At 42.9% G+C, this 11,505-nt stretch overlaps 1 protein-coding gene across 2 annotated transcripts; it reads left to right on the forward strand.

The window, feature by feature from the left end:
- The first annotated feature begins 288 nt into the window (after nucleotides 1–288).
- Nucleotides 289–10,643, forward strand: LOC119019866 (eosinophil peroxidase-like). 2 transcript variants are annotated; one of them, XM_037098800.1, is made up of 15 exons: nucleotides 289–379; nucleotides 2,933–3,167; nucleotides 3,351–3,419; nucleotides 3,641–3,728; nucleotides 3,860–4,035; nucleotides 5,543–5,675; nucleotides 5,915–6,044; nucleotides 6,167–6,373; nucleotides 6,466–6,826; nucleotides 6,933–7,093; nucleotides 7,205–7,463; nucleotides 7,554–7,724; nucleotides 7,861–8,098; nucleotides 8,201–8,400; nucleotides 8,513–8,928. In XM_037098800.1, the coding sequence occupies exons 3-15, from the start codon at nucleotides 3,353–3,355 to the stop codon at nucleotides 8,926–8,928; spliced, it is 2,607 nt and encodes an 868-aa protein (XP_036954695.1). In that variant the 5' UTR covers nucleotides 289–379; nucleotides 2,933–3,167; nucleotides 3,351–3,352. The 2 variants fall into 2 exon arrangements, with proteins under 2 accessions (XP_036954695.1, XP_036954696.1); XM_037098801.1 differs by lacking the exons at nucleotides 289–379; nucleotides 2,933–3,167 and having other exon boundaries at nucleotides 3,353–3,419; nucleotides 8,513–10,643.
- Nucleotides 10,644–11,505: the final 862 nt, after the last annotated feature.

Raw genomic sequence — 11,505 nt, forward strand, 5'->3', positions numbered from 1 at the left:
TTCCTGGAGTGGATGTCAACTGAGTGACGCCAGTATCACATCTGCTGCATTTCACTCAGCTGTTTTTTTTTAAATCAAAAATTTCCTTTTAATCCCAGAGTTCCTAACAACTGCATTCAGTGCAATGAGGAATGTCAAAAAAACTTCCAGCAGTTCTGGAAAGAGGTCCTCAAGCTGCTGGTTACAAGCAAAACATGTAATTGCACTGAAGTGGAAGGATACCACAGGACGCTAGTCAGTGGATTAATGAGATGTCTTGCAGGCTGGCACTGACTACTAATTAATGATGGGAAGCAGCCTGGAGCGTTTCCTTTCTAGCCAGTCAGAAAGTAACGCCGCCCCCTTTTGTGAAGACTTAACAGAGGTGAAAGGCACCCAGGTTGGTTTCACTCTCACTCTGACTCATTCTGTCCCTGACACGCTGCAATGTGTTTAATGAACTAATTGCATTAGTTATAATGTAAGTATAAATTGTTGTTTGCTACATTTGTTTTGTTTCGTTTCGAACATTTGTGCATAAGTTTTTGAAATTTACAAAGTAACTATTTACATTTAAATGCAGGCAGTGCTCAGGGCTCCTCAGCTCATCCCTGCCTGTTCCACATTCAGCAGTCTCCTCCTTGTTTTGACTCACAACACAAAAAAAACGACTACACTACACACTAAACACTATATAACACACTAACTATACACTCCAAACACACTATATGTCACAAATCTCTCAACTCTCAAAACTCGCCATCTCTGTCGCTGTCTGTATCACCGCTGGCGTCCCTCAGACAACTTCCTGTTGCTCATCAACCAAACACTTTCGTGACAAAAGCCCATTTTTACTGTTTCTTCCTGCACCAGACACAAAGCAAACGTGACGGCAATGTTCGCAAAAAAGCGTGGCGGACATTATTTACCCTCAGTCCGGTTTTGGACCTGCCGGTGCGTCCGTCGACTCGGGAGGTGGGCCGTGGGGAACATCCACAGATTCTGATTCCACTTTGTTGTCCTCGGGATCTCCTCAGACCGGAACAGACTCGGTCCGGACTCGTTTAGTCTTATTAATCCACAACAGTAAGTTTAAATGCACAGAGCAGAACGGGACTGAACCGCCGGCAAAATCCCGGTCCAGCAGGTATAAATCCGCTTGTTCCTTAAGGTATGTCGTGGAAGTCAGCTTGAGAGCTCATAAAAGCAGGTTTCAGTTTGATTGTCCCTGACAAGGTGTTTGTTTATTATCCAAGTAGTAGTTGACACTGGGCATTCCCTGTAGATTTACATATATTTTGTTCATATTTGGTTGCATGTTTTGGGCTGGTTTGTGAGCATTTTACTGCCAGTACAGCTGCACATACACACTTACACAGAAAGATGTGAAGATGTTGATGCTTTTCTTACATTTTATGAACGACCTGAGGATGAAAGACGCCTGCGATTTGGATAATTGTGCTTTTATCCTCTTAACTTTTTATTTATCCTTTTATTTTTAATCCTCTATTTTTAATTTATTTATTCAGTCGATTTTTAATGTGCGTATGTATATTTATAATTCATTATTTTGACTGTGTTTTGTGTAATTGTGTGTGCAGAAATTCTTAGTGTCTTCACTCACTACCACACAAAGTTTTTACCACGAGGTAAACTGGAAACGCACGTGGCTTTGTCTCTAGATAGAGATGTTATCAATGTGACCTTTACCATTTCATGGTGTCTGAGCTGTTTTTCCCAGAACGTCTTTAACAAGTTACACTTTTAAACCATATATCCAATCTATAAATCTAAAAATCTAAAATAATCTTACATATACTTAAACGTATATATCTTTATGTTGTGCACTCACATGCATACTAGTATTACTTTAATATTAGTCCAAAACACACTTTTCTTGATACAAAATGAACTCGAAGGGTCATTAATATTTGTTCCAAGTGTGTGTGTGTGTGTGTGTGTGTGTTATTATCGCCTATTGACCACCCAAAACAAAAAGAAACTTGTGACATCTGAGCACAGAATAAATCACATTATTTGCACAGGCTACTTGTTTTGGAGGTTTTTACATTATTTGTTCATGTAAATGGTATTTTAAGGGCTATTCCATGTATTTCTTTGTTTATTTATTTATTTTTAGAGTACATTAAAACCACATAAACTCGGTGAGTTTAATAAAGACGCCCAGGTGTTGAGGCCTGACTATTGCAGGCAACCTGTCATAAGTGATTCACGATTAACTTTTGTCTACAACTTGTTGACGTAACATTCGTGCTGGAAGGTTTTCTTTCCGACACTCACGCCACGATGTGTTTCATGCCATTGTGTGTCCTGTCAGCAGAAAAATCCCCCACAAACCTTTCCAGTCCAGGTAGATATGACACATACCTGACATTCAACAGCTTCTTATGGTTGATTTAGCATCTTAAAACGCTGCTGTGGAGTTCAACTGACCACAGAATTAAAAATAAAGTACATTATCTTATATTAGCATGACTTTTATTCTTTATATACTCAAAGCAACTGCAGCGAAAGTTCAAAATAAAAGATTAGTGAAATAACAGGTGATAACATGATTTTAACTGTATGCAGAATCTTTCTGTATGAACTGTAGTTCATGTGAAAGTCACAGAGAGACTGTGTGCATTTTATTACACAAGATTTATGTGGGATAATTCAAAATTCGTGCACAGAAAATAAAAAAAAATTACAAAATAAAAGAAGAAAAAAAACCCACATTAATGTGTCATTAAAAACAACATACAGGACGTTTTAATGTAGGATATATATCTAAGCAGAAATGTTCTTTCCAGGTGGATTTTTCCAGATAACTTCCTCGTCTTTTATTCTTTGGTAGTATCTATAAATATCTCATTTTAAACAAGGAAGAGATCTCTCCATCTGCAGGAACCTTTCACCCTCTCTGTGACTTTCTGCTTCCTTGTTCATCGAGGAGTTGCTCGACAGGTACTGTAGGGAGGAGGAACTGGGAGGAAGAAGAAGAAGAAGAAGAAGAAGAAGAAGAAGAATTAGGAGACAACAGTCCGAGCAAAACAAATTCCTGGCGTCAAATGACGCGTTGACCCTGCGCGCTTAAAAAGGATTGGTGGTACCTGTGAGGGCTGTTGAGCTGCATCAAGCTGATGATACAGAACATCAGAGGAGACGAGGTTCTGGTTCTGCTTCAGGTTTGGACTTTTCAGGTTTTTAACTTTCAACATGCTGTTTGTTTATTTATTCCTGCACCATCTATACTGACAATATGCTGTGATCCATAATAATGTAAACGATTGGATTGTGGGTCCCCCCCCTTAAAAGTATTAGTTATTTTTGTTAAATCGCTTCTGATCATGCGTGTGTGTTTCTTGTAGAGATGAACGGGTTTCTGCTCCTGCTGGCTGCAGGCCTCTACCTGTGCTCGCAGTGCCAGGTGAACGCTGGTGAGTGCGACCTCCATCACCTGCAAATAGCTCGAGATGCGTTCATTATTCCCTCCATGAAACTTTTGGCCTTTTTTTTTTTTTTTTTAAGTGGATATTTTGGACGCATGGAAGAAACCCAAAACAAAAAAAAGTATCATGTCAGAAGTGCGCCTTCATTATTAAGAGTACACTGGAGAGTTAAAAGTTAAATTAATTAAATGTTGTGCGCTTTTTTTCAGAATCGCGGTTGAGTCGGAGCGTCATCGAACGAGCGGTGATGGCAGCAAAAGCCAACGTGGACTCGGCTTACACCTACTCCAGACGAGAGTGAGTGTTCCGACCTGTCCCACTGGTTCAAACATTCCTCATCGACTGAACGAACAAATGCATAAATTAATTATATATATATATATATATTAAAAAAAATTGCATTTATCTGATTTCTCCACACAACACAGGAGCCTCGACCGCGTCCGGAGGAACGCGCTGAATCCCGCACACGTCCTGCGGTTGCTGAAGCAGCCTGCGGGGGTGAGCCGCACCGCCGTGCGTGCTGCCGACTACATGGACAACGCAGTGATCCTGATCAAGAGGTCTTTGGAGAGACGTCAGAAACGCTCCGTCAACGCTACAGGTGCGTCTGTTGAAGTTTCTTTTTTGGAAGTTTGTGACTGACCTTTTTTTTTTTAAAAATTTATTTTCAAATTGTCCATTTAACCCTTAAAACCCCAAAGTCCCCCAATTGGAGGACTTTAAGACATGCAGAACAACCACAGAGCCACTGCTGCACTCATCATGAAATAATATAGTCATATATTCATTCAAACATGTTCACATATTGTACTATGATTGGAAAGAGTTTAAAAATAAGGTACTAAAAAGAATTGATTTTTTTTTTTTTTTGCTGTGTGCAGTACACCGATACACCGATAATTACACATCTCAACAAATCCTCAAAGTGTTCCCTTTCCTGTGACACCAAAAGTATTCAAATAAACCTTGTGGTTGCAGAGATTTGCTCATTTTTATTATGGATCATGCAGTTTTCGAGCAGAGGCCTAGAAAATTGGCTTGGGGGTGCAATATGCAAGATTTTACTTGAAAAGTTATAAAATGAACAAGATACATTTTTTTTTTTTTTTTTAGTTTTGACGTTTACCGTTTGTCTGTTATATCTGCCGGTCCGGCTCTGCTCGGTACATCTTGTACTTTTCCATCGCAGCTTGGACTTAACGGCAGGTAACTGTAGGTGTGTCTTAAAACAATGACGCACTCGTCCCAGTCTGAGCTGCAAACAAAGAAGCTAATTCATTTGCAAAAAAGTTTCGATTACTTTTCACAATAACCCCCCCCTTATATTTTAGTAATTTAAAACCTTTTAGTCTGAAGTAGCGCTACAGGAAACACTGTGTTTTTCACCAGAAGGAACTAAACATGATCGAACTGGAATGACGGTCTTTGAACAGAGGAGGTGGCCTGACACATTCCTTATCACCCACCTTCAGTGCTGTTCTGAGTTTCCTCCCCAGGCAGTTTAACAGCCACTCACACCTGAGCTCACCTGGTCCCAGTAACCCACATAAAGACCAACAAGTGGCCCGAACGCCTCTGTAAGGACACTGCAACTCTGCAACTCCATAACGTGGCCATTTCTCGCGTATTGCACCTTTTAAACTACAAGGCAAGCATCTGAAATTGGTGATAGGCACTCGATATAAAAGGTGCTAATTATTCCTATATTTTGCAGGGCATAACAGTCACATCCTCACAATATAGATGAAATTTTATCCTTATTGAAAGGTAGAAGATGCACGATTTTAAATATTAGTCACATCTCATCAAAATGCCGCAATTGCCCTTCAGGCGTCAGTGTCACAGCACAGACAGCTCTCGTTTTAGCTCGTTCTTATCGATTAATACTAATTTCCAGGACAAACGGGACAGAATTTTGGATTTGAGGCAATCCAGAGCCACCACAACGTCACAGTGTTTCCTCGTGAGGGCCCCTTGGTGGCTTCAGGGGTTATTACAACCACACAGTCTGCAAGAAACGAGAAATGGCTCTGACTGATGAACGGTCCCTACAAATATTTACAAATCACTCACAGCTGAGTTGCTTGTTCTGTGTTTATGTTAATCAGATCTGCTCTCGGAGGAGGATCTGCAGCTCATTACTGAACTGACAGGCTGCTCTGCACAACATCGTGCCCCTTCCTGCTCGACGGTGCTCTCCATAGACACGTTTCGCACCGCAAGCGGCGTCTGCAACAACGAGTGAGTCGGCAATTAAATTGCACCTTTTCGTTGCATTTCACAAATGAGTAAAACTAGGTGTGAGAGCGGGTGTGGACAACTGCACAGCTATCTTGAATTTAAGTCAAATCTCTGATTATGATGTTATGCATGCTCCTTTTTAATATATTTCCTTCTCCTCAAACATTTGACAAATGCAAAGTAAGAAAGAGAGAAGATAAACAGAGTGTGAATATTTTTTTTTTTCTTCTCTCTCGCAGGCAGAACACCCGATGGGGAGCCTCGAACACACCCTTCACCCGCTGGCTCCCTGCCGAGTACCAGGATAACATCGCGCAGGCTATTGGCTGGGACCCCGAGAGGAAAATCAACGGACATGTTCTTCCCCTGGTAATATACTTTAATATATCATCTTTACTGGCTGCGCTGCAAATGGCCGGAAAAGACACTTGGAGTTTGCACAAATCCTTTTTTTGTTACCGAGGTGTTCATTGTCTGCATCCTGTCTGCAGGTAAGAGAAGTGTCCAACAAAATTCTGAGGACAGCAAACTCTGATGTGGAGAACGACCCGCTCTACACTCACCTGGTCACCATCTTTGGCCAGTGGACGGACCACGACCTGTCCTTCACTCCTCACTCTCCCGTCATTCGCTCCTTCAGCAGCGGCATTGACTGTGACAAGAGCTGCGATCGCACAGAGCCCTGCTTCCCCATTGAGGTGTGTGTCACCTCTATCTAAAGCCCAAACACACACACACATACACAAATACACACTGACTGCTAACTGCTAACTTCTTGTCACCCAAACAGATTCCCAGGCAAGACCCTCGCTTTGGTAGAAACTCAGAGGAGTGCATCCCCTTCTTCCGCTCAGCACCAAGTTGCGGTTCTGGCAACACTGGCCACCTCTTCGGTGCAGCCACTGTCCGCCAGCAGATGAACACGCTCACAGCTTTCATAGATGCGGGCCAGGTGTACGGGTCAGATGAGGCCAAAGCTCGCTCACTCCGGGACCTCTCCTCTGATAAGGGACTGTTGAGGGTCAACACAGAGTTCACTGACAATGGCCGCGAGCTGCTGCCCTTCAGCGAAATGAGTACCAACATGTGCGCCACACGAGCTCGCATCACTAATGACAAGAGCGCCAAGGAGGTGCCCTGCTTCGTCGCTGGTGAGCGTTCAGCAAAAAAAAAAAAAAACACTTATGTACAACACAGAAAAGAGTAAGATTGAGTCTAAGCATTGCACCCCCCCCCTCATTTTGTGTGACTTTTAAGGTGACGAGCGAACCAACGAGAACATTGCTCTGACCTCTCTGCACACACTGGGGCTGCGTGAACACAACCGTCTGGCTCGCGCTCTCGGCAAACTCAACCCTCACTGGAACGGAGAGAGAATCTACCAGGAGGCGCGCAAGATCATGGGAGCATACTTCCAGGTTAGAGAGAGTCTCAGCTGCAGGGAGATTTTCAAGATGCTGTGGTGATGATCAAAGGAACGAATAGCACGTCGCTGCACGGCTCCGTTAACTCTTCTTTTTGTCTTTCAGGTTATCACTTTCAGAGACTATTTGCTCCACATTGTTGGTCCGGACGTCCTTGCCAAGCAACTTGGCGCCTACCCTGGTTATGATGACGAGGTGGACCCAAGGATCTCCAATGTGTTCGCCACTGCTGCCTACCGCTTTGCCCATCTAATGGTTCAGCCTTTCATTTTTCGTCTTGATGAGCAGTACAAGGAACACCAGAAGTTCCCCAGCCCATTGCTGAGCAAAGCCTTCTTCGCACCGTGGAGAGTCGTCTTTGAAGGTATGGCCGAGAACTGTGGCTCGTTAGTTCTATCAAAACATATAATGCAATTGGTCAAAGTTAAGTTATTTCATCTCTTGATCGCCTCAGGTGGTTTGGACCCAATCGTGAGGGGGCTCATCGGCAGACCGGCCAAGCTGAACACGCAGGAGCACATGATGACTGATGAGCTGAGAGAAAGGCTGTTCAGATTCACCGCTGAGCTGGCGCTGGATCTGGGCGCCCTCAACATGCAGAGAGGCCGAGACCATGGACTCCCTGGTACTTATTTTAGTCTTCTACGAATCCTTTATGTTTGGGATGAATTTCACAGAAATGTCTTGTGTTTTTCAAGTGATTACAAATCAAATATTCAAAGCATTGCAACATTTTTCACACTGTGTTTCTCTTTTTTAAGGCTACAACAAATGGCGCAAATTCTGCGGGCTGTCAGAACCACGAAACCTGAAGCAGCTGGCTGAAGTGATGAACAACACGGATCTGGCCAAGAATCTTCTGGATCTCTATGGGACTCCTGACAACATCGACGTGTGGTTGGCAGGAGTTGCGGAGCCGTTTGTCCCTGGAGGAAGAGTTGGTCCCCTGTTTGCCTGCCTGATCGCCACCCAGTTCCAGAGGATCCGCCAAGGAGACCGGTAATTTTTTTTTTTTCCCATTAAATTACAAGATTATGTAGATGTTTGTGTCACTGCCACCTTTACATTTGCTTTAACTGTCACCGAACTGTCAAATTTCAGACTTTGGTGGGAGAAGGAGGGAGTCTTCACTGAGGCCCAGAGAAGGTCCCTGAAGGAAACATCACTTGCCCGGATTGTTTGTGACAACACTGGCGTCACTGAGGTGCCCGCGAGACCCTTCCAGTACCGGCCTCGGGGCTCCGGTTACACCCAGTGCAAGGACATTTCTCCCTTTGACCTCAGCCCATGGAAGGATGATGGTGAGTCTCTGACACATTTTACCAAAGCAGATCAGTGCAGACGGTATTTTGAAAATGCAGCCTACGATGAGAAGGATCTGTTGGTATAATTATTATTTTTTTCCCCGTGCAGGTAGAGTCGGCCGTTCTGTCCCTCCCAGCAGCACACCCAAAGTAGCCTTCTCCATGCGCCTGGGCAACAATTTCCCCCCGGCCGGCAAGCCCATTCCCTTCCGTGTTGTCATCTACAATGACCAGAACAGCTACGACCTCAAGAAGGGGCTTTTTACCTGCGAGCATCCAGGTGTGTATGAGTTCCACTTCAACTGCGCCATCAACGACAAAGACGCCAGTGTGGATCTGATGCGTAACGGCGAGCTGGTTGTGCACTCGTTCACCAGCTCGCAGAAGACAGGCCACATCACAGCCAGCGGCACCGCCATCATCAAGCTTGCGAAGGGTGACGAGGTCTTCCTGGTGGCCAAACACGGAGCCAACGGGCTGCTGAGTGACAGCTACTTCTCAGGGCATCTGGTGTTCACAGAGTAAAGGACTGTCCTCCACACTGCTGCTAACCCCCAACACCGAAACTAAAAAAAGGTCGACCCCCTTCTTTAATACTATACGCACCCCTTAAATGCTGTCAATTGGATGAGATAATCCCACTTTTTGGTGCCATTTACTGCACTGAACAAGCAGTAAAGGCCCTGCACAGAGGCGTCCAGGTGGAAGGTGAGAGCCAAGAAAACTAACTCGAGCTCTCACTGAGGAAAAAAAAAAAAAACAAACCTTTAAAATGGGCATTTTTTTTTAGTAGTGAAAACCTGTTGTAGCTGTGTTTACTGAAGGAAAAGCACGTTTCTTCTTTTTTTTGTTTTGAAAACCTGTGGCATTATACGACTTTCTAAACGTTTTGTATTGAATTCAGGAATATTCATAATGCACTGATATCTGAATGTAAAAAAAAAAAAAAAAGGGGGGCAATGCTTATTCGACTTTTCTAAACAATCTCTGAGAAACAATGTGAAGATCTTCCACTACCTGACTTTGAATTTTCCTTTGTTTGTTTTTCTTCTTGACTGCACAGCAGCTTTGTGTCTGACAGTCTTTACATAAGCTACAATTCCAATACAAGTAATAACTGTCTCGATGATGATTCGTTGTGCTTTCGTCTACTTCATTTTTTCTGGAGCAAGCGTATGACATGTAACAAAGGTCGCTGGCTGGAACTGAACTGACCCCGTTGTTGTAAGGATTCATCTACTCAGTGAGCTCAGATGTGACGTTCTGACAGATCTTTGGACACACGCACGTGATTGTCCAGAGTTTAAGTGTAAGTCTCTAAGTTTGACATAAATAAAAGTTTCGTCATAGCAACATGCCCTCCTGCTTCTGAATCAATCTGAAGACGACACAGTTGATGATGTTTCTCGCGCAGACCAGCAGATGGCACCGACGTGCAACTTTTAGGAAGAGGCACAGTCCTGAACTCTGAGGGAGTTTCAGTTACAGGAGGATGCTGGTTCTCAAGTTGAACAGATCATTTGTAGATTTAATTCTTACTGGAGCAAGATAATCATAAAGTTTCACCTTCGACTTCAACACACGCAGTCTTAAAGTTTAGCTTCAGCCAAAGCAGAGCAAATAATCCAAAGCTGATCACTTTGTAAGTAAATTTAGAGATGCATTGTTCAGAAATTTGAATGTGTCATCTATGATATCTTTATGTTTCTGCAAAACCTCTTTTATAACATTTAATATATTGTTTTTTTTTTCCCTCAGCAGAAATTAAAAAAGTGAAGCAGTGTTTCTATTAGCTGATAACAAATCTTGATTCATGCAGATCAAACAAATCATTCAGGGATCTTTTGGAATAAAGGATTCACTGTGCGAAGGATTTACACCGTGTCATAAAGCTGTCCGCCTGAAAACAGATAGAAGCTTTTAGCAAATATATGTCGGTGCATCTGTGCTGCTGCAAGTCGGGAGGCAACATGAGATACAGTTGTGGGAGTGAATTCATGCTCGTCAGCTCAGCGTACCGGTCAGTGGTAAGTTTCGTGGTGCTGTGGAGGCTTCGTTGTGATAACTGGACGTGTTTTGATGCACAAAACTCTCAGTATTAACTGTCTGAAAGAAACCGGTGACACACACCGAATAGATTTACTCTCACAGCTGAGATTGTGACATGTTAGAGCAGGAAAAACTGTGTTTGCTGTGTTTATGTTTGCAGGAATCTTCTCAGTAGCTTGTTTATTCATGGTCTTTTGTCATTACCTCATTAATATTGTAAATAATCATTTTCTGAGTTTGACTTTGTTTCACCAAACTACATATTGCACTCTTAATTAATGCATTTTATTTTAAGTTGGGGCCAGTTTCTGCAGCATCTGCTCAGTCTCTGACCGGCTAAAGTCTTAGTTTGTGCCGTCACGTTATACATCAGACGCTCTGTTCCTGTTTGCCAAATGTTAAATCACTTCTAAATAAGTACGTTTGATATCTTTTGGCTGCTTGTACGTGCACCACACGGTGAATATTTAAACTAAAGAACTAACTGGGACTCTTAAATGACAGGGGAGAATTTAACCTCACATGCAGCTGTGACTTTCTCTGCCGTGAAAAGCAAAAGTAAAGTTATTGTCACATTATTTTTCTTTTCAATGACTTTACATTGTTACAATCCCAGTTAAACTACCTCGACTTCAGGATATCAGATTTTCACAATATAATAATAAGGACGCTATCGGTCAAACTCACCTTATATAACGTAAACTCAACATACAAAGTGTGGGGAGGGAAATGGACGCCTACAAAAACAACTTCTTTCTCAACAATCTTTCTTTTTTTATGACGGATGGCAACTGGCGTGAAGTTGCAGAACCATCACCCAGAGGTCTGTTGTTTGGGGCCCCCGAAGAAATGTTTGAAAAGTGGCCCCTGATGTTTTTCACATCAGCACATTTCCCAATCGACAACTATAATCCCACTAAAACGTTGCGTAAAAACACAATATTGTTCCCGGATCTCTGCGACAATGAGAGCTATTAACAATTTAAGTTATATATATATATAAGAAAGTTCAGGATATGCCACATTTCTACAAATAAACTCTTGAGTCTCCGC

Source organism: Acanthopagrus latus, chromosome 5, assembly GCF_904848185.1.
Source record: "Acanthopagrus latus isolate v.2019 chromosome 5, fAcaLat1.1, whole genome shotgun sequence".
NCBI lineage: Eukaryota > Metazoa > Chordata > Actinopteri > Spariformes > Sparidae > Acanthopagrus > Acanthopagrus latus.